General features: G+C 35.0%; 1 protein-coding gene across 1 annotated transcript in view; it reads right to left on the bottom strand.

The window, feature by feature from the left end:
- Window positions 1-24,992, bottom strand: part of HTR2C (5-hydroxytryptamine receptor 2C) — a gene marked incomplete at both ends in the record, with an annotated part of 130,611 nt that overhangs the window by 35,235 nt on the left and 70,384 nt on the right. The window contains one exon of the mRNA XM_082609446.1: window positions 19,195-19,395. Within this exon, the coding sequence (XP_082465572.1) occupies window positions 19,195-19,395 (201 nt within the window). The remainder of the gene's footprint in view (window positions 1-19,194; window positions 19,396-24,992) is intronic.

Genomic DNA, 24,992 nt, shown 5'->3' with positions numbered 1-24,992 from the left:
AAAGTGAATCAGTTACACATATACATATAGCCACTCTTTTTTAGATTCTTTTCCCATATAGATCATTACAGAGTACTGAGTAGAATTCCCTGTGCTGTACAGTAAGTCCTTATTTGTTATCTATTTTATATATATTGGTGTGTATATATCAATCCCCATCTCCCAATTTATCCCTCCCCCCTTCCCCCCTGGTAACCATAAGTTTGTTTTCTACATCTGTGACTCTATTTCTGTTTTGTAAATAAATACATTTGTACCACTTTTTTTAGAATCCACATATAAGTGATATCATTTGATATTTGTCTTTCTCTGTCTGACTTACTTCACTGAGTAAGATAATCTCTAGGTCCAGCCATGTTGCTGCAAATGGCATTACTTCATTCTTTTTTATGGCTGAGTAATTTTCCATTGTATATATGTACCACATCTTTTTTATCCACTCCTCTGCCAATGGACATTTAGGTTGCTTCCATGTCTTGGCTATTGTAAATAGTGCTGTGATGAACACTGGGGTGCATGTATCCTTTTGAATTATAGTTTTCTCCAGATATATGCCCAAGAGTGGGATTGCTGGATCATATGGTAGCTCTATTTTTTGTATTTCAGGGAACCTCCATACTGTTCTCCATAATGGTTTTACCAATTTACATTCCCACCAACAGTGTAGGAAGGTTCCCTTTTCTCAACAGTGAAGGAAGGTTCCCTTTTCTAAACAGTGAAGGAAGGTTCCCTCTCCAGCATTTATTGTTTTTAGATTTTTTTATGATGGCCAGTCTGACTGGTGTAACATGATACCTCATTGTAGTTTTGATTTGCATTTCTCTAATAATTAGTGATGTTGAGCATCTTTTCATGTACTTTTTGGCCACCTGTATGTCTTTTTTTTTTTTTTTGAGGTACGTGGGCCTCTCACTATTGTGGTCTCTCCCATTGTGGAGCACAGGCTCCGGACGCGCAGGCTCAGTGGCCATGGCTCATGGGCCCAGCCGCTCCGTGGCATGTGGGATCTTCCCGGACTGGGGCATGAACCCGCGTCCCCTGCACCGGCAGGCAGATTCCCAACCACTGCACCACCAGGGAAGCCCCACCTGTATGTCTTTATTGAAGAAATGTCTATTTAGATCTTCCACCCATTTTTGGAGTGGGTTGTTTGTTTTTTTGATATTGAGCTGCATGAGCTATTTGTATATTTTGGAGATTAATCCCTTGTCGGTCACTTCATTTGCAAATATCCTCTCCCATTCTCTGGGTTGTTGTTTGTTTTGTGTATGATTTCCTTTGCTGTGCAAAAGCCTTTAAGTTTAGTTAGGTCCCATTTATTTACTTTTGATTTTATTTTCTTTAGGAGATGGATCAAAAAAGATATTGCTGCAATTTATGTCAGAGAGTGTTCTGCCTATGCTAAGAGTTTTATAGTATCTGGCCTTACAGTTAGGCTTTCAATCCATTTTGAGTTTATTTTTGTGTATGGTGTTAGGGAATGTTCTAATTTCATTCTTTTACATGTAGCTCTCCAGTTTTCCCAGCACCACTTACTGAAGAGACTGTCTTTTCTCCATTGTATATTCTTACCTCCTTTGTCATAGATTAGTTGACCATAGGTGTGTGGGTTTATTTCTGGACTCTCTATTCTGTTCCATTGATCTGTATGTCTGTTTTTCTGCCAATACCATGCTGTTTTGATTACTGTAGCTTTGTAGTATAGTCTGAAGTCAGGGAGCCTGATTCCTCCAGTTCCATTTTTCTTTCTCAAGATTGCTTTGGCTATTTGGGGTCGATGCAGAGATATACCATGTTCTTGAATTGGAAGAATCAAAATTGTCAAAATGACTATACTACCCAAAGCAATCTACAGATTTAATGCAATACCTATCAAATTACCAAGGCATTTTTCACAGAATTAGAACGAAAACTTTACAATTTGTATGGAAATACATGAATTTAAAAAAAATACCCAAGCTATGAAGACTAATTTACAAAGAAAAAGAAAATATGAATAGACCTGTTACAAGTAAAGAGATTCCATTTGACATTAAAAAACTCCACTAAGTACTGCTCAGGCCCAAATGGCTTCACTAGTGAATTCTATCAAATATCTAAAGAATTAACACCAATCATTCAAAAACTCTTCCGAAAAATAGAAAAAGAAAGAATATTTCCCATCTCATTTTATGAGGCTAGTATTACTCCTGATACCAAAAAAAAAAAAAAGACAAAGACGTCATATAAAAAGAAAAACCACAAACCGGTACTTTTTCTTAATATAAGTACAAAAATCCTCAACAACATACTAGCCAACCAAATCCAGCAACATATAAAAATGAGTATAGGGGCTTCCCTGGTGGCTCAGTGGTTGAGAGTCCACCTGCCGATGCAGGGGACACGGGTTCGTGCCCCAGTCTGGGAGGATCCCACATGCTGCGGAGCGGCTGGGCCCGTGAGCCATGGCCACTGGGCCTGCGCATCCAGAGCCTGTGCTCTGCAATAGGAGAGGCCATAACAGTGAGAGGCCCGTGTACCGCAAAAAAAAAAAAAAAAAAAAAAAAAGAGTATACATCAAGACCCAGGGGAATTTATCCAAAGAATGCAAGGTTGTATCAGCATGTGAAAATCAATAAATGTAATGTGATATTAATAGAATAAAGGATAAAATCCAATGTGTTTTTATGATAAAATAGTGACCATACAAAAAATAGAAGGGAACTTCCTCAACCTCATAGAGGACATCTGTAAAACACCTACAGCTAACATCTTCCGCAGCATGTGGGATCTTCCCAGACTGGGGCACAAAACCATGTCCCCTGCATCAGCAGGCGGACTCTCAACCACTGCGCCACCAGGGAAGCCCTAGAGCTAACATCTTACTTCATTGTGAAAGACTGAACGAGTTCCCCTTAAGATCAGAACAAACAAGTTTGCTTTTACCACTTCTATCCAACTTGTACTGGAGGTTTTAAGCAGAGAATTTAGGCAAGAAAAAGAAATTCAAAGATATCTAGATTTTAAAGAAAGAAGTAAAACCACCTTTATTTGAAGATTACATGATCTTGTACTAGGAAGCAAGTTTAGCAAGTCTTCAGGTTACAAAAGTAATATAAAAGAATCAATTGTAGTAGTATATAATAGCAATGGACAATCTATAAATGAAATAAAACAATTCAAATTTCAATAGCATCAAAAATAATGAAACATTTAGAAATAACTTTGACAAAAGAAGTGCAAGACTTGTACAATAAAAACTGCAAAAAAATTTTTGAAAGAAATTTAAAAATATCTAAATACATGTAAAGATATCTCATGTTTATGGATTGGAAGACTTAACATTGTTAAGATGATAATACTCTATTAACTGATCTACAAATTCAATGCTTAATTATCAAAATCCTAGAAGCCTTATTTTTCAAAACTGAGAAACTGCTTAAAAAATTCATAGGGAGTTGCAAGGAACCCAGTAGCCCAAACAATATTGAACAAGGAGAACAAATTTGGAGCACTCACACTTCAACATTTCAAAATATACTAAAAAACTAGAGTAATTAAGATTGTGTAGTACTGAAATAAGGAAAGTCTTGTAGATCAACAAAATAGAATTGAATAGAATTTATATGCCAACAAATTAGATAAACTAGATTCATACAACCTAGCAAGATAAATCATGAAAAAATAGAAAATCTGAACCGACCAATAACGAGTAAGGTGATTGAAGCAGTAATAAAAAAACTTCTCAACAAAGCAGTCCAGTACCAGATTGTTTCATTGGTTAATTCTACCAAACATTTTACGAAGTAAGTTTAATCCTTCTCAAACTGTTCCAAAAAAAATTGAAGAGGAGAGAACACTTCCAAACTCATGTTATGGGACCGGCATTACCCTGATATCAAAGCCCTATAAGGACACTACATAAAAGAAAACTACAGGCCAATAGTCCTAATGAATATAGATGCAGAATTCCTTAACTAAATAAAGTTGACTCTTGAACAACATGAGTTTGAACTGTGTGGGTCCACTTATATGTGGATTTTTTCAATAAATACAGTATAAAGATGGAGGAGTAGGAAATCCCTGAGCTCACCTCCTCTCACAGGCACACCAAAATTACAACTGTTTACAGAGCATCTATTGATGGGAAATACTGGAATCTACCAGAAAAGATCTTCTACAACTAAAGGTATAAATAAGGAACCACAATGGGAGGAGGGGTGGAGTGATGGTATAGTCAAGACCTATAAACAGGAGAATAATTACAATTGCAGAGGCTTTCCCAAAGGAATGAGGGGTCTGATCACCACATTGTGCTCCCCAGCCCAGTGGTCCTGCACCAGGAAAATGAGCCCCCAGATCATTTGGCTTTGAAGGCCAGCAGGGCTTACTTTTGGGAGATCAAGAAGGCTATGGGAAACAAAGACTCCACTCCTAAAGGGTGCACACAAAATTTCACACTCTTTTGGACCCAGGGCAGAAGCAGTAATTTGAAACTAGCCTGGGTCAGACCCATATGCTGATCTTGAGGAGTCTCTTGAAGAGGCAGGAGGCAATGATAGTTCGCCCTGGTGAAATAGGTACTGGCGGCAACCATTTTTGAGAGCTCTATCACGTTCTACCATGTGGACACTGATGTTGGCAAGCACCATTTTGGAACCCTCCCTGTAACTTATTAGTCTTGGGACCCAGCACGCCCATGCCCACCAGCCTGTAGGCACCAGTACTGGGATGCCTCAGGCCAAGCAACTAGCTGAGTGGGGATACAGCCCTCCCCCACCAATAGGCAGGCTGCCTTAAGACCACCTGAGCCCACAGCCACCCTTGGACATGGCCTTGTCCACCAGAGGTCCCAGGACCTGGCCTAACACACCAGTACACAGGCACTAGATCTGGGACCCCCAGGACCCTCTAGCCAGAGAATCCAGGACCCAGCTCTGCTCACTAGTGAATAAGCATAAGCCCCAGGACACCCTGGGTCCCAGCCCAGCCCACAAGCAAGCTGGCTCTAGTCTTGGGACCAGCCTGACCCACCAGTGGTCAGTCAGCTGCTCCAGGATTCTGGGTCCCAGGCACCAGCCCCAGGACCACTATAATCCTGAAGCCTGGTGTGGCAGAACCCAGCCCACCCACCAGCAGGCTGGTACCAGCTCTAAGACACCATGAGCTCCATAGCCAGCTGCCCTGGGATCAGGCCCCACTCACCAGTGAGCTGACAATAGCTCTAGGACCCCTGGGTCCTGTAGCCAGAGACCCCAGGACATAGCTCTAATTGCCAGTGGGCTGGCACTAGCCCCAGGATATGGCTTCACCCACCAGCGGGCAGGCACCTTCCCTAGGATCCCCCAGTCCCTGGTCCTAAACAGCAATAGGCCATCTCTAGCTGTGGGACACCTTGGGTTCCTCAGCCAGCAGCCCCTGGATCCATCCCCACCTGCAGCTGGCTGACACTAGCTTTGGGATACCTTGGGTCCTCCATCCAGGGAGCCCAGGGCCCAGTTCCACACACCAGTGAGTCAGCACTAGCACTTGGAGACTGTAGGCCCTGGCCTTGCCCACCAGAAGACTGATACCAACCTTGGAACCCCCTGGGACAAAGCCCCATCCACCAGTAGGCCAACACCAGCTCTGAGATATCTTGGACCCCTCAGCCAGCCAAATCAGGATCCAGCCCAACTCATCAGTGGGTCAACACCAGCTTTGGGACACCCCAGAACTTTCAGCCAGTTATGTCAGTCCTGACTCACCAGCAGTCCAACACTAGATCCAGGAATCACAGCTCCATAACCACCCACCCCAGAACCCGGCTCTGCCCACCAGTGAGCCAGCCCTAGCCCCAGGACTACCTAGGGATCCACAGCCAGCTGCCTCATGACCTGGTCCTACCAAACAATGGTCAGCAGCCTCCACAGAAGACAGGGCCTGGTAACCAAAAAAGTTAGGACCAGCTATACCTACCTGACTACAGACAGTAGTCAGCCCACCACAACAGAAAGACCCCTGAAGCCCACATAGAGGGCACTCCTAGAACATATAGCTCTAGTGACCAGAGGTGAGTGTGCTGCTGGGATACATAGGATGTCTCCCACAAAGGCCACTTCATCAAGGTCAGGAAATGTAACAAATCTACCAGATACTTAGAAATAAAACAGCAAATTAGGCAAAATGAGGAGACAGAGGAACAAGTTTCAAAGGAAGTAACAAGATAAAACCCCAGAAGAAGAACTAAGTGAAGTGGAGATAAGCAATCTACCTGATAAAGAGTTCAAGGTAATGATTGTAAAGATGATCAAAGAACTTGGGAGAAGAATGGATGTCTAGAATGAGAAGATAGAATCTTTAAAAAAGAGTTAGAAAATATATAGAAGAACTAAACAGAGATGAAGAATAAAATAGCTGAAATGAAAGATAGTCTAGAAGTAATCAACAGTAGATTAAATGATACAGAGAAACATGTCAGCAAGCTAGAAGACAGAGCAGTGGAAATCATTGAAGCTGAGCAGATAAAAAGAAAATAAGAATTAAAAAAAATGAGGACAGTTTAAGAAACCTCTAGGGCAACATCAAGCATACTAAAATTTGCATTATAGGGGTCCCAGCAGGAGAAGAGAGAGAGAAAGGGGCAGAGAACATATTTGAAGACATAATAGCAGAAAACTTCCCTAACTTTTGGGAGGAAACCGACATACAGGTCCAGGAAGCACAGACACTCCCAAATAGGATCAACCCAAAGAGGATTACGCCAACACACATAGTAATTAAAATGGCAAAAATGAAAGGGAATATTAAAAACAAGAAAGAAAATCAACAAGTTATGTACAAGGGAACTCCCATAAGAGAAAATCAAAAAGTTATGTACAAGGGAACTCCCATAAGGCCATCAGCTGACTTTTCAGCAGAAATTCTGCAGGCTAGAAGGGAATGACATAATATATTTAAAGTGATGAAAGGGAAAAACTAAAACAAGTATACTCTACTAGGCAGGATTTCATTCAGATTTGATGGAGATATAAAAATTTTTACAGGTAAGCAAAAGCTAAAAGAGTTTAGCACCACCAAGCCAGCTTTACAAGAAATGTTAAAGGGACTTCCCGAAGTGAAAAAGAAAAGGCCACAACTAGAAACATGAAAATTATGAAAGAAAAAACTCACTGGTAAAGGCAAATATACAGTAAAGAGAGTAAATAAACCATGTACAAAATGAGTAGGAAAATTAAGACAAAAGTAGTAAAGTCATTTATATCCACAATAAGTAGTTAGGAGATACACAAAACAAAAGGATGTATAATATGTCAAAAATAGTAGCCATGAGGGAGATGATTAAAATGCAAGGTTGCTAAAATGCATTTGAAATGAAAAGATCAGCAACTCAAAATAATCATGTATATATAGAGATTCCTATATATACACCTCATGGTAACCACAAACCAAAAATCTATAATAGATGCACACACAAAAAAGAGGAAGGAATCTAAACATAACACTAATGATAGTCATCAAATCACAAGGGAAGAGAACAAAGGAAGAAGAAAGGAAAAAAGTGAACTACAGATAACCCCAAAACAATGAACAAATTGATAGGTATATACCTATCAATAATTACTTTAAATGTAAATAGGCTAAATGCTCCAAGCAAAAGACTTAGAATACCTGAATGGATACAAAAACAAGACCTATATATGCTGCCTACAAGAGACTCACTTCAGATCTAAAGACGCATACACACTGAAAGTGAGGGGATGGAAGAAGATATTCCATGCAAATGGAAATCAAAAGGAATCTGGGGTAGCAATACTTATATCAGATAAAATAAACTTTAAAATAAAGGCAGTTACAAGAGACAAGGAAGGACACCACATAATGATCAAGGGATCAATCCAAGAAGAAGACATAACAATTGTAAATATATATGCACCCAACATAGGAGCACCTAAATACATAAAGCAAATTTTAACAGATATAAAGAGAGAAATTGACAGTAACACAATTATAGTAGGAGATTTTATCACCCCACTTTTGTCAAAGAACAGATCATCCAGACCAAAAATCAATAAGGAAACACTGGCCTTAAATGACACATTAAACTAAAAGGATTTCATATATATAGAGAGAGAACATTCCATCCAAAAGCAGCAGAGTAAACATTCTTTTCAAGTGCACATGGAACATTCTCCAGGATAGATCATATGCTAGGCCACAAAGAAGTCTCAATAAATTTAAGAAAATTGAAAACATATCAAGTATCTTATCTGACCACAATGCTATGAGACTAGAAATCAACTACAAGAAAAAAAAAACTGTGAAAAACACAAACATGTGGAGACTAAACAATATGCTACTAAACAACCAAGGAGTCACAGAAGAAATCAAAGAAGAAATATAAAAATACCTGGAGACAAATGAAAACAGAAACCCAACCATCCAAAATCTATGGGATGTAGCAAAAGCAGTTCTAAGAAGGAAGGTTATAGCAATACAAGCCAACCTTAGGAAACAAGAAAAATCTCAAATATAAAACATAAGCTTACACCTAAAGCAACTAGAAAAAGAAGTACAAACAAAACCTGAAGTTAGTAGAGGAAAGAAATCATAAAGATTAGAGCAGAAATAAATGAAGTAAAGACTAAGAAACAAGAGAAATGATCAATGAAACTAAGAGCTGATTCTTCTAAAAGACAGACAAAATTGATAAACCTTTAGCGAGACTCATGAAGAAAAAAAAGAGCCTGAATCAGTAAAATCATACATGAATAAGGAGAAGTTACAACTGCAATCACAGAAAAACAAAGGATCCTAGGAGATTACTACAACTATACACCAATAAAATGGACAACCTAGAAGACATGGACAAATTCCTAGAAGTGTACAATCTCCAAAGACTGAATCAGGAAGAAATAGAAAACATGAACAGACTAGTTATCAGTAATAAAGTTGAATAAATAATAAAAAAAACTCTAACAAAGTCCAGGACCAGATGCCTTCATGGGTGACATGAGGTGATGAATGTATTAAATAACATTATTATGGTAATCATTTCACAATATAAATGTATATTGAATAATCATGTTGAATGCCTTAAACTTACATAGTGTTATATGTAAATTACATGTCAATAAATCTGGAAAAATTAATCAATCAGTAATTCATAAAGCTAGTAGAAAAAACAATATAAATAAACTGCACTTGAACAGCACTATCAACCAACATATGTTGAGAAGATGTTGTTGAAAGAGGAGATATCCTGAGGGCATGGGTTGAACTTGTGAACTATGGCTACTAATGAGTCATGAACATGGACAAAATTCCTTAAGGCAGCAGTGCCTTATTGGGTGTTCAAATAATTACTCACTAATATGATAGAGAATTTTGTGTAGCAACCCAAAACGGCCCTGGCTAAAGGAGAAGGGTGAATCAATATGCAGAAACAAGATGATTAGGAAATCAAACAAGGCATAAAACAAGGCACAGAGAAAATGATAGAAAAGCAATGTTTGAAGAAATACTCTGAGTAACTGAACATGGGGATTTGAAGAAGAATCTTTAGTTCTTATTGTCATGGGTGTACCCAGCTCACTTAAGGAAATGAAGATGTGTCTTGGATATGGTAAGAACTATCTCTTCCTCAGAGATAGGAGAGAAGGAGATGTGGATGCATGAATGATTAACAATAAAGGCTTAAGCTAAGAAAGCAACTGAGGGAATGGAGAAACTAGAATGTGAGAAATACTAAGGAGAAATATTAAGAACAGGTTGTGTTGATTGGCTATAGGAAGAAAGAGAAAGAGTCTAAAATGATTCTCAGATTTCTTTTTTGGGTATATGGGAGATGCTGTTGCTTTGAGAACACACTTGAGAAACAAAAGTGTAGGAGGAGGGGAAAATGGAAATGGGAGAAAGGTGATGAGTACAAACTTGGTGAGATGGCATTTGAAATATTTATATCCAATCTTCATCTCTATACAGCTTAAGCTAGAGATCTGGATAGATAATCTGGATAGAAATAAGTAGAAATATTTATTTGAGTGTCATCAGTAGAGATTTCAAGTTATTTCTGTGCATGAAGTAAGCCAGGAAATGTGTATAAGCAATTGGAAAGGACAGAATGCTGGGAAGAGTGAGAGTAAAGCAGAAAATGAATAAGTTGAATAGGAGCAGACAGAAAGAAGGAAGAAAAGAAAACTGATGTGGTAGCATGCAGAGGAAGAGAGAATTATGAGGAAAGCATCTTCCACTGTTTCAAACATCACAGAGAGAGCTAGAGTTGGAAACATAGTTCTTGAAATTTGGTCCATGGGTACCTCAGTGTCTCTAAGACAATTTCAATGGTTTTATGAAGTCAAAACTACTTCCATAATAATATTAATGTTTTATTTGCTGTTTTCACTGTGTGGTTACATGGTGCAAAATAATGGTGAGTAAAACTGCTGGTGCCTTAGCGTGAATCAAGCTAGTGACACCAAACTGTACAAGTAGTCCTTGTATTGTTTACCAACACACACTTTCAGGGGAAAAAAGGTCAGTTTTACTTAAGAATGTCTTTGATGAAGCAGTAAAATCAAACATTAATTTAATTAAATTTTGACCCTTTTAATAATCCGTGGGATGAAATGGAAGTATACATAGAGCACTACTGCTGCATACTGACATAAGATGGTTGCTTTGAGGAAAAACACTTATGCAATTGTTAGAGGTGGAAGATAAACTAGCCATTTTTTTTCATGGAATAACATTTTTACTTGAAAGAATGACTGCCAGACACAATAGGGTTATTCATACTTGGATAATTGGCAGATATTTTCTCAAAGATGGATGAGTTGAATCTGTTGTGTCAAGGAAAAAACAACTGGCATTTCCTGCTAATGATAAAACTTGAGCTTTCAGGTAAATATTAGAACTTTGGAAAACTTGTATCTGCCCAGGAAAGCTTGATAGTTTCCCTATATTTAGAGCCATTTCTGATAAGATTGGTAGGAATTATTAATGCATGCGATTTTTGGTATTGTATTAACATTTGAAAAATCTGCACAACCCAATGAACCAATATTTTCCAAAATACTTATGCTTGATGTTACAAAATAAAGCATGGATAAAATATCCTTCAAAATGAACGACAGATTAGTGGATTTTAATGTAACAGCATATGAAAAATTCAGTGATATGGTTTCCGATTCCACATTGCAACTAAACTTAAGAAACTACCACTTGCTGAATTTTACTGCAGTGTCAAAAAAAAGTCCACTATTATCTGAACATGTTATTAAAACATTTTCCCATATTGAAGCTATCTATCTGTAATGGGTATATGTATATTCTTCACATAATTCAACAAAAGTAGCTTATTACAATAGATTAGATGCAGAAGCAGAAGTGAGAATCTAGCTGTCTCCTAAGCCAGAAGATAAAGAGATTTGAAAAAAGTGTAAGATAATGCTACTCTAGTCACTAATTTCATGTTTTTAGAAAATATAGCTATTGTTCATAGAGCTATGTTATTTATGTTAACATATAATAGGTTTATTATTTTTAAATAAATCCACACATAAATAATTTAAAATTTTCTCAATTTTAATTTAAAATTTAATTAAATTTAAATTAATTAAATTTAAATTAAATTTAATTTAAATTAAATTTAATTTAAATCTCAAATTTAATTTAAAAAAGTATAAGACAATGCTACTCTATTCACTAATTTCATTTTTTTAGAAAATATAGCTATTGTTCATAGAGCTATGTTATTTATGTTAACATATAATAGGTTTATTATTTTTAAATAAATCCACACATAAGTAATTTAAAATTTTCTCAATTTTAATTTCTAGATAGATATATTTCTAAATAGATATAATAGTATATATATTATATACTATTATGTATTATATACTATATTATATACTATTATATATTATATACTATATTATATACTATATATACTATATATATAAATATATATATAGTATATATATTTCTAAATAGATATAATGGTATATCTATTTCTAAATAGATATAATTCATATAAACAAAAGTTCTTTGGAGTCTTCAATAACATTTAAGTGTATAAGGAATCCTGAGACCAAAAATTTGATAAGTAATAAACAATTAAGAAGTCACTAATGAATTCACAGAGATAGTTTCAGTAGAGTGATAAAGCCACAAAATTGATTCTTATGAGATGGATTATAAATGGTGACAAGGAAGACATGAGAATGACTATATAATAAGCTTGCTGTAAGGTCTGAGAGACAGAGTGGCCATAATCTAATTTAGTATATAGATTAGAAAAAGTATTTTAAAAAAATTCAGTTGTTTATTTCTTCTTAATTTATAAATTTAAAGAGACCTCTACCAAAATATAAACAGGCTTTTAAAATGGAAGTATGAAAGCTAATGTTAAAGCTCATAGGGAAAATTAAACATTCCAGAATTTCTAGACAAGCCCGGAGAAATAAGAGCAATGAGTGGAGGCTAACCATATCAGATGACAAAATTTATTATAAAACTTTCATAATTAAGACAGTGTGGAATTAGCACACAAATAGACACAGTAGTAGAATAGAGTGTAAACTTCAGAGGCAGGCCTAGATATGTAAGAAAATTTAATATGCTATAAAGATAGCATCATATATTACAGAGTAGATTGACTTTTTGAATAAAAAGCATGAGACAACTGAATGGTTATATGGAAGAAGATAAAATTAAATGAGTATCTCACCACCACCAAAAATAAACTCCAAATGGATTAGAGGCCTAAAAGTAAAAGGAGTAAAATATGGGTGATTAATTGTTTAACCTGAGTATAGGAAGAGGATTTATAACTATTACTCAACATAGAAAGGAAATCTGATTCATAAAATGAACTGCAAAATAATAATAATTTTGCATGGCAAAAACACTATAAGCTATAGCAAGTAGGAAACACAGAAAATATTTTCATTTACATGTAAACTGTGTACATCTTTGATGTATAAAGAGCCATTAAAATTGAGAAATAAAAAGTTAAAGAACCAGATAGAAAAACAAGCAAAAGGCACAATCACTTTGTGCAAACCGAGTTAGTAATGACATATGAAAACAAGCACAAATTCAACCATAATAAAGTAGATGCAAATTAAAACCACTTAGATAACATTTCTCACTTATTGAATTGGCAAAATTTTAAAGTTTGAAAATACACTTTGTTAACAAGATTTTTGGGAAATCAGCTCTTATGGAAATGAAAAATATTTCAACTCCTAACTAAATGTATATGTATACATTAATCTCTTGATAAATCAACTCTATTTCTAGGAATTTTTGGTGAAATTAAACTTTCAAAAATATGAAACACACACACACAGAGTGAGAGAATGGTATGCACATGATTGTTTCTGGTGGAATTATTGGTAATTACAAAATATTAGAAAAAATGCTCATACTACACAGGAGACTGGTTAAATAAATTATGATATATCTATAAAATGCAGTACTAATGAGCATTTTAAAAAGGAATTTGGCTTTTAAACAGAGTGTTTAGGTCATTTACATGATATTTGGGTTTACATCTACCATCTTACTATGAATGGATAGAGAGGGATTCCCAGGACATATTACAAAGTAAAGAACAGCAAAGTGTTAACATGTATGTAGTATTTTATCTTTTATCTAAGAAAGGAGAAACAAGAATATATATAGTTTTTTGCAAAATAAACTTCGAAGTGTAGTGTAGAAATTATTGAATGGGTTAACCAAGGGAGAGAAGAAAGAGTGACACTTCTCTGAGTATACTATTTGCATACCTTTGGAACATCATATTAAGGTCTTACATATTAAAAAATAAAGGCAGCAAGGTAGGGTAAATCAATACTAAATGCATACAGAAACCAAAAAAACCCCTAACTTTAAAGAATTGGTAACAGAACCACACAGAAGAAAAAATCCATACTAATTCTAACATTTTGAACACAATGGTTTGACATATAACCTCAGTGGGAAACATTCTAAAGGCAACAAAATAAAACCCCAAAAAACAAAAAAACAATTGCAATACAATTTTAAACATAGCATCTTATTTACTGTGTGCTATGAGGATCACAATTCTGAAATGAATTTTCATATTGTAGGATTTAGAAAATATAAATATTAAATAAATATATTGATGCTTTTGAGGATCAGGTTACTCATTGTGAGAAAGGTGAGGAATAACAAGGAATTGGGAAGGTAGCAGAAGAATCCTGTGTTACTGGATTGGAATTAAAGGCATAGATATAGCAATGAGTGTACCTAGATTCCATGTCTGTTTGTAAAACCTCTGACCACTAAAAAAAACCAAGGGTTCCTTGTATGAAATAACTGATTTCAGAACTGGGACATGGAAAATAAAGGGTAAATCTGGCAAAATCAACCACAGAAAGTAAGAAAGTGCTTAAAGTGCTGATGGGACATAACAAAAGGAGTTATTGGACAAATCTGGGACAATTTGAGCATCAAAATAATTAAGGACAGTAATGAATTAAGTTACATTGATTACAAAATAATTCAGGAGTATTTACCAATATGAATAAATGAATAACAAAGTGGGAGGGAAAACCTTCCTTACAGTACAATGCCAACTAATAAAGGAAGAAAGAATAATAAAGTGAGAAAAATTATTAGTTTACAATCACATAATAATAAATGGTTCAGAGAAGAGTCATCAGTGGATTCTAAATCCACTGGGTCAAAGTTTATTGGAAAATAATTTCTTAATTTCCAAATATATGTAGATTTTTCTAGTTACCTTTTGGTAAACATTTCTATTTCATTTGAATTTGAATTACTTTATGATTCCAACACTTGAAACTTATTGAGAGTTAATTTATGGCCAAATATATGGTCAATTTTGTTAAATATTTCTTATGCAAATGATAGGAATATGTATTTTTCACTTGTCACTGAGTTCAGCTTTTTTCATTGTCCTCATACAATCACTGACAAGGGTGTGTTAAAATTTTACACCATGATTGTAGACTTGCCTATTTGTCCTTACAATTCTGTCCATGTTTAATTTAATAGGCCATAATATTATATACATACATTCATTATTCTGTGTCTTCCAAATGAATTAACTCCTTCATAATCATGAAGTAACTTTCTTCCTTTAAAATAATTGTTTTTTGCTGAAAAATCTATTCTGATAGATTACTAATATAGCTATACAATCTTTCTGTTGGTTAGTGTTTGTGTGGAGTACCTTTTTAATCCCTTACTTTCCTTATGATATATATGTGTCTTATAAACACATAGTTGGATTATTTTTTCAAATATTGTCTGATAGTCTTAGAATATGTAGTCCTATTTACAATTAATATAATTATGGATATATTTGGTTTTAATTTTGCCATCTTAGTATGTGTTTCTATATTTTCCCACCTGATCTGTATTCCTATTTTTTATCTTTTATTGCCTCCTTTTGGATTTTGTTATATTATTCTCTAATATTCTTCTAAAAATTTGGAAGGTAAATGTTTCTTTTCTATTAGTGATTACCACTGAATGGACAGTTATACTTTATTCATCAAAGCTTAATACTAAATATCATTTTTATTTTTCTCCTGGACAGTGAAAAAAATTTACTTTCAACCCTCTGTTCTTATATTCTACTGTTCTGTGCATTTTAGTTCCATTAATATACTGAATGCCATAAGACATTATCATTATTGTTTTATACAGTCAATGTTTATTTATATTTAACTACACATTTACCATTTCCATTGCACTTAATTGCTTCCTGCATCTCCAACCTTCCTTTTGTGGCCATTTTCCTTTGTTTGAAGAACACCCTTTAGTATTTTGTTAAGCAGGAGCCTGCTTTTGTCACGTTCTCTTAGTTTTTGCTTGATAATGTCTTTATTTCACCTTGATTCTTGAGGTATAATTTTGCTGAATATATGATTCTAATTTAGCATTCATTAAAAAAAATTTTTTTTTTTCACCACTCCCTGTGCCATGCGGGATCCTAGTTCCCAGACCAGAGATCAAACATGCGCCCTCTGCAGTGCAAGTGTGAGTCTTAACCACTGGACTGCCCGGGAAGTCCCAGCATTCACTTTTTATCAGCACACTGACACTATCATTTTAATATCTTCTAGTTTTCTCTGTTGCTGTTGAGAAGGGATTCATCCATCTTATCGTTGCTCTACTGAACTAACTTGATCTTTTTTTCTTTAAGGTTGATATATGTTTTCTCTTTTTCTGCAATGTCACAATGATGGGTCTAAATGTTGATTGTTTTTTTATTCATTCTGCTTGAGACTTGAGCTCTTTAAATGTGAGAATCGGTGTTTTTCATCAATTTGAAAAGCCGTTATTTCTTCAAATATTGCTTTTCTGCCATTCTTTTCTCACCTTGTGGAATTCTTCTCACTTTGTACTGTATGTCCATTATCTTATTTTCTCTTTTATATCCTTCTGATTTTCCTTGCTTCATTCATCACAGTTTCTTCTGCCTGACCTCCAGTAATGCTCTCTTTAGCCATGTCTAATCTGTCTTTGAGTTCTAAGGTTTTCATGGTATGCTTGAGCTCCAGGTTTTCTCGTTGTTTCTTATATCTTAAATGTCACCCTTTATAGCTTGCAGTTTCTTGCTGAAATATGTAAGTTCAGCTTGTAATTTCCATGTTCACACTACAAATAGTTGTTTAAAGTCTATGTCAGGTAATTCAACTATCTTGAGTGCCTGTGGGTTCATTTGTATTATCTTTTATTATGTTATATCTAGTTCATTTGTCTTGTTTCTTCATGTGTCTGTTTATCATTGTATTTCAGTTACAGGAATTGAAAGTTATTGAAAGAAGTCATCTGAAGCCTAGGATGATAAGGTTTTTTTTGTTTATACCAAGAAAATTGGAAAGGTGAAGACTGTGAAATCACCTTAATCCAATTTCCAGGCTCAAGATTATTTTGGTTAGATGGGTGGTTTAACCCTGGTTCATCCTTACTTCTAGTGTACAGTCCTTTGGGATCCAAAAATAAGCCCAAGTTGGTTGACCCTTGCCAGGCTCGTGAGACTTGAATGAGCTTCTCAACCTGTCATCACATCTTCAGGTTTGCAAATGCCTCATTAGCAGATGTGACCCAAAAGTCATAATCATTTTTCCTGGATTTCTGTCGTTTTATGGATGTCTCACTATCTTTTTTTTTTTTTAAAACATCTTTATTGGAGTACAATTGCTTTACAATGGTGTGTTAGTTTCTGCTTTATAACAAAGTGAATCAACAATACATATGCATATATCCCCATATCTTCTCCCTCTTGTGTCTCCCTCCCACCCTCCCTATCCCACCCCTCTAGGTGGTCACAAAGCACAGAGCTGATCTCCCTGTGCTATGTGGCTGTTTCCCACTAGCTATCTATTTTACATTTGGTAGTGTATATATGTCCATGTCACTCTCTCACTTTGTCCCAACTTACCCTTCCCCCTCCCCATGTCCTCAAGTCCATTCTCTATGTCTGCATATTTATTCCTGCCCTGCCCTTAGGTTCTTCAGAACTATTTTTTTTAGATGCCATATATATGTGTTAGCATACGGTATTTGTTTTTCTCTTTCTGACTTACTTCACTCTATATGACAGACTCTAGGTCCACCCACCTCACTACAAATAACTCAATTTTGTTTCTTTTTATGGCTGAGTAGTATTCCATTATATATATGTGCCACATCTTCTTTATCCATTCATCTGTCGATGGACACTTAGGTTGCTTCCATGTCCTGGCTATTGTAAATAGAGCTGCAATGAACATTGTCATACATGACTCTTTTTGAATTATGGTTTTCTCAGGGTGTATGCCCAGTAGTGAGACTGCTGGGTCGTATGGTAGTTTTATTTTTATTTTTTTAAGGAACCTCCATACTGTTCTCCATAGTGGCTGTATCAATTTACATTCTCACCAACAGTGCAAGAGGGTTCCCTTTTCTCCACACACTCCCCAGCATTTATTGTTTGTAGATTTTCTTATTAGCTTCTCAATGCTTATAGTATTTTCCCCATATTTTTGTTGTATTTAGCACAAGAGTCAGTCCAAATTTCCCAGTCTGCAATTGTTAGAAGGTGATCCCTTTAATATTCTGATTTAATTTAGCTGTGTATTTCCTTTGTAAGCACCGTAAGAACTGGCATCTTTCTAGAGAAGGTCTTCATGATGGAGAGGGTAAAATGTGTAAGTCCTTGACTATGTAGGTCAAATTGTGTATATAGATTCACTTTTTTTTCTTGGAGAAATTTCATTGCTTTTTATCCGAAGGGGTGTGTGTGTGTGTGTGTGTGTGTGTGTGTGTGTGTGTGTGTGCATTCACCTATAATAGAACAATCTTAAAACTTAAATTTATTTTATCAATGAACCCAGAGTCAAAATCTTTACATGATATCAGTAAAGACATCTTGATCTTGTAAAATTTATCAGAATCTTTTACAGAAACATAACTTTGAAGAGGAATTATTTAATGAGACACTAAATGTACGTTCCAACTGGAGGAGAAAAAAAAGGAAAAAATGGATGGTAAAATCCCTTCTATTCCAATTGGTTAAATTTTGTGACTTGAATATTAGTATTGTTGAGCATGAGTATTTTAAATAAAAGCAGTAAGATGATCATTTCTCTCCCTTTAACCTCCCCCAAATCTTTAAAGAAACCAATAGATGTTTTTGTTTCTGTATAACCAGAATTCAAGGAGATATTTAAAAATGAAGGGGAAATAGTATATTTTAGGTTGATTAACAGCATAAATTTTGGCATGTTTACTTTGTGAAGATTCGTATTGCACTATAAATTTTTCCACTGAAGATATAGAATTAGAATAAAAATATGAAGATTAATATTCTGGGATAGATTGATCTCTTCTAAGATTTAAAAGCTGCATTTTAAAATTTTAGATTTTACCATATATCTTTGTCATCTTCAAATTGTTTTAATTATCTCAAAGATTATGTGTCTGTGTTGCAGAATTCATTGGCATTTTTGACACATAAAATACTTTAGCAGGATAAATGGAAACTTTACATTTGCATATTTATATTGTTTACATTTCTTACATTATTATTAACCTAAATATCAGATAAATAGGTTAAGAATAATTATTAAATAGAAGAATCCCGATTAAACGCAAATGTTACCAGTCGACGTCTGTACGTTGTTCACAGTACATAATCCGAAAGTATTGAGCATAGCCGCTGCAATTCTACTGGCCAAGAAAGTTAATTACCTAAAGAAATTGCCCAAACAATAGCAATCTTCATGATGGCCTTAGTCCGTGAATTGAAACGGCTATGCTCAATAGGATTACGTATTGCTACATACCGATCCAGCGAAATAGCGCAGAGGTGCATGATGGACGCTGTAGAAAATAAAACATCTAAAGAAATCCAGACGGGGCACAAATATCTAGGTAATGGCCAGACATAATCTGAAAGAGAGCAGAGAGAAGACAAGAACATGTTATGTAAATTATACCAACTGTAGTTTTAAATTTAGTCTACTTATTTTTTCTTCTCATAATCTAAGTTTATAAAAGAAAGTAAAATTTGGTAAACATTGTTTTCCATAGTAGTGATATGACGATGATGATGATAATGCATTCAGTGTTACATACATTATTTTTTATTGAGGTAAAATTTACATATTATAAAATTAATCACTTTAAAGTGTACAATCTAGAGGCATTTAGTCCATTCACAACATTATGCAACCATCACCTTTTTCTAGTTCCAAAACATTTCATCATTTCAAAAGGAAACCACTACCCATTAGGCAGTCACTCTCCATTTTCCCCGCCCCCCCCAGCCCCTGACAATTTCTTATCTGCTTTTTGTCTCTTGAATTTAGCTAATCTGGTTATTTTATATAAATGGAATCATACAGTAGGCGACCATTTGTGTCTGGTTTCTTTCTTTTTGAGGTTCATCCATTTTGTAGCTTCTATCAATACTTCATTCTTTTCTATGGCTGATGCTCTTATCAGTTGAAATTTTTTTGCATGTTCTCATAAATGAAATTTTCATAATTTCCTTTACGGATTGCTCATTGCTCTTGTTTAGAACTATACCTAATTTTCATGTATTAATCTTGAAACCTTCAACTCTGCTGAATTCATTTATTAGATCTATATTTTTGTGTGTGGGTTCTTTAGGATATTCCATATGTAAGATCACATCATCTGCGAAGAGAGGTAATTTTATTTTTTCTTTTCCAATTTTCCTCTGCCTTTTATTTTCTTTCACTTGATTTCTCTAGATAGAATTTCCAGTACAATGTTGAATATAAGTAGTGAAAGCAGATATCTTGTCTTTCTCCTGATCTTAAAGAATAATCTTTCATTATTTCATTATTGAGTAGGATATGTTAGCTGTGGATTTTTCATACATGCCTTTTATCATGTTGAGGAAGTTTCCTTTTATTCCTAGTATGTTCTGTGTTTTTAATGATGAAAGAGAGATAGATTTTGCTAAATGCTTTTTCTACATCATTTGAGATGATCGCATGGTTTTCTTACCTTCATTCTATTAATGTGATGCATTACATTAATTGATTTTTTATGTGCTGAACCACCTTTCATTCTTGGGATAAGTCACACTTGGTCACAGTGTATAATATGATGCCAAATTTAGTTCGCTAGCATTTTGTTGAGGACTTTTGCATCTATATTCATAAGTGATATTGGTCTATAATTGTCTTTTCCTGTGATGTCATTATCTGGCTTTTGTGTCTGGATAATGCTGGTCTCATAGAATGAGTTACAAATGTTCCCTAATCTTTTATTTTGTAGAAATTTGAAAAGTATTGATATTAGTTCTTCTTTAAATACTTGAAAAAATTTGACCAGTGAAGCCATCTGGTCCAGGGCTTGTCTTGTTGGAAGGTTTTTTGATTACTGATGCAATGTCTTTACTTGTTATAAAGTCTAATCAGAGTCTTTATTTTTTCTTGAGTCACTTAAAAAAATTATTTCTTTAATTAATTTATTTTGGCTGTGGTGGGTCTTCATTGCTGTGCACAGGCTTTCTCTAGTTGCAGTGAGTGGGGGCTACTCTTTGTTGTGGAGCATGGGCTCTAGGCACATGAGCTTCAGTAGTTGTGGCATGCAGGCTCAGTAGTTGTCGCTCATGGGCTCTAGAGCACAGGTTCAGTAGTTGTGGCGCATGGGTTTAGCTGCTCTGCAGCACGTGGGATCTTCCCAGATCAGGGCTCGAACCCAAGTCCCCTGTATTGGCAGGTGGATTCTTAACCACTGCACCACCAGGGAAGTCTCTTGAGTCACTTTTAGTAGCTTGCATGCCTTTAGGAATTTGTCCATTTTATTTAGGTTATGTGGTTTGTTGGAGTACAATTGTTCATTTATTCTCTTATAATCCTTTTAATTTCTGTAAGGTCAGTAATAATGCCCTTCCCTGCTTTCATTTATAATTTTAGAAATTTGTGTCTTCTCTCTCTTTTTTTCTTAGTATTTCTAGCTAAAGGTTTATCAACTTTGTTGACTTTATTGTGCCTTAAATCTCAATTTCTCCATTTTTTGAAGGATAGTTTAGAGTTTTGCCATATGCAGAATTCTTGGTTGACAGAATTGTTGTTGTTATTTTTGTTGTTGCTGTTGAGCTCTTTATTTATTTATTTTTTGGTTTTTTTGTGTTTTTTTTTACAAATTTATTTATTTTTGGCTGCGTTGGGTCTTCTTTGCTGCACGCGGGCTTTCTGTAGTTGTGGTGCGTGGGCTTCTCATTGCGGTGGCTTCTCTTGTTGCAGAGCATGGGCTCTAAGCACATGGGCTCAGTAGTTGTGGCTTTTGGGCTCTAGAGCACAGGCTCAGTAGTTGGGGTGCACGGGCTTAGTTGCTCCACAGCATGTGGGAACTTCCCAGGCCAGTGCTTGAACCCGTGTCCCCTGCATTGGCAGGCAGATTCTTAACCACTGTGCCACCAGGGAAGTCCCTGTTGAGCACTTCAAATATGTCATCCCACTGCCTTCTGGCCTCTGTGGTTTCTAAAGAGAATTCATTATTAATTTTGTTAAAGATCCTTTGTAATTTTGACCATAATGTCTTGGTGTGGATCTCTTGGAGTAATATATGCTTAGCATTCATTGAGCTTAGTAAACTTGATAGTGTCTTGTGTCTCTCAGGTGTTGTTCATTTTTCTTCATTTTTTTCTCTTTCTTCTCCTCAAACTGGATAATCTAAATTGACCTATCTCCAAGTTCCTTAATTCTTCCTTCTTTCTGCTCAATTCTGCAGTTGAATTGGTCTAGTAAATTTTTAATAGAATTTTTGTACTTTTCATCCCCCAAATTTCTATTTGATTTCTTTTTATAATTTATATCCCTTTATTGCTATTCTTGATTTGTTGAGACAAAATTCTGGTTTCCTTTATTTCTTTGTCCATGGTTTCCTTTGGCTATCTGAGCATTTTTGAGAGAGTTGATTTAAAGTCTTTGTCTAGTAAGTCTAATGCCTATGCTTCCTCTGGATCATTTTCTATTAATTTTTTTTTTCCTGTGAATGGACCATACTTTCTAGTTTCTTTGCATTCCTCTTACCTTTGATGAAACTTGAATATTTTGAATTTTATAATTTGGCAACTCAGGAAATTTGATTTTGTCCCAGACATGTATGGTTCAGAGGTCAGCTAGAGATTTAAGCCAAGTTTATGGTTCCCCAGAGAAGAATCTATGGTTCCCTCTATTTCTATCCTTTCCTATATGCTCCCTCAACTTTCAGCTTTGAGATTTCCTCAAACTCTGTCCTCAGTTTCTCTGGGCTACAATAACTGCAGATTTTTTGGAGGTTTAGGCACTTGACCTGACATAGACTGCATCTTCCTCTTCGACTGTAAGTCATGAAATTTGGAAACTCAACCAGTGCTGTTCTCTTCTTCCAAGTCTTGAGACCCTCCAGAATCTTTCTGTTTTAGGTTTTTCTCCAGTACCTTTAGATAGTTGTTTTTGTATTATGTTTAGAGTTGATAGTTTTTATCTGCAGGAAGGTTGGTTCAATACTTGGTCATACCACAGGTGTAACTAACAACCATTGGAATTCAAGGAGCACAACAAAGAAATCAAATACATTATTAAAAATTCTTCTAAACAAAAATGTTTATGAATGTTCATTTCTGTTCATCATTATCTTGTAATCTCCTCAGATTGTATCCACCTAGAAGTTGATTGTGCTGAGGGTTTGGGTATTCTCAAACTGTTTGACTAGCAAAAATTATTTTTCAAATTGTGTTTCAAATACACAAGTATTACCTGACTGCCATTATGTGGAAAATTTTGTTGCCGTAACCACTGGAATATAAGATGCATTGGGTCAATATTGTTATCTGTTTTATTTTTCTACTGTTTTATTCATAATGCTTAGGTCAATGCATGGCACAAAGTAGGCACTAAATAAATATATGTTAAATGTATAAAAGAATACACTCCCCTCAACAGATCATAACCTCACTCTAAATCCAGCTTCACCATATGCCAATATATAGCCTCATGAGGATACATATCCACTCTACAAAGTCAATACACTATCTGGTCAGTTCTCAGCAGTTACATATTTAATAATGGCAAAAATGGAAATAGTTATTGTACAGTACCTGTCATATACCAAGCACAGTGTTAGTTAGGTACTTCATTTTTAGTTATATTCCATACAACACAAAAAATTCTGTAGTGTCAGTTCTGTTATCCTACAGTGTGAGGAAAATGTGTCTCAAACTTTCAGACTTGTTCAAGTCTACAGTGTGAGTAAAGAATTTTGCTCCAAATCTGACACTTTTTCCTGAACACTAAGGTACCCCCTATCACCATACACTATTTCTTATTGAATAATAAATTCAATTGCTTTTATAATAGAGGACAATATTCCTTGTACAGGGTTTTCAAGAAGTCTACTTCCAAACATACAAGACATACAATTATGGCTGATCACAATTATCCCCTAAGATTCTTATTAAATATATTCCTTCCTGGATTTCACTACAGACCTGTTAATTCAAAATATTTAGAATTTCAGTGAAAATTTAGTTTTCATATTTGTCTTGTTAAGAAGACAAATGGATTTTTCAAGTTGTCTCAATGGAATGAAAGTGTATTTTCTTTAGATAAATTTATGTGATCAGGCACATTCCAGACAAGAAATATGTGAAAAGTTTTGTAGAAGTTGCATAGCAAAAAGGCCATATAGCATAATTTCCATGGGGGAAGTCAATTAGTTGAATGAGATTAAATCTTGTTTTCAGAGGTAAAAATTGTGTAGTGTTTCATAAGACATTTTCCTACATTCCGTCATTCATTTATTCATTCAAAGATTATGTCAGCTTTAGTAACTCCAAAAATCACAGGCATCCCCACCAATATTGACAATAATGGCAAAGACTGAATAATAGACACTGTAAAATTTCAGTTCATTTGTGCAAATGAGAAAATACAAGGGCTTTATTTCTATGAAATAATGGAGACAAGCTTTGCCTTGCACAAAGTAGGCACTCAATAAATATTTGTTAAGTGTATAAAGGAATATCCCCACCCTGAAGATTATAATCCCATTACAGAAAAAATAATAATTTTCCAATATTCTGATAATATAATTAAGGAATGTGGAAATGTTGGACTGTAAAGCAATCCCAAAGCTAGAATGGAAACAAAGAAGTTATAATTGATGTCTTTAAGTTAACATATATGAAAAGATGAATAACCACAAAAAGTTTAAAAAATTCTCTAATTCATTTCTTAAAATAATACAGAGTCAATATCAAAACTTACAAAATACTGAAAAAATAAGACTAGAGACAAATAGCATTCATTGATATAGATTCAAAATTACAAACAAAATATTCACAAATAGAATCCAGCAAAGAGTAAAATGAAAAATATATTACAGTAAAACAAAACTTATTCCAGGAATGCAATGGTAATTTAATATAAAAATCTGCTGGGCTTCCCTGGTGGTGCAGTGGTTGAGAGTCCACCTGCCGATTCAGGGGACACGGGTTCGTGCCCCGGTCTGGGAAGATCCCATGT

Source organism: Mesoplodon mirus, assembly GCF_964341445.2.
Source record: "Mesoplodon mirus genome assembly, chromosome: X".
Lineage (NCBI taxonomy): Eukaryota > Metazoa > Chordata > Mammalia > Artiodactyla > Ziphiidae > Mesoplodon > Mesoplodon mirus.
This window is presented reverse-complemented; position numbering and strand designations above follow the sequence as displayed.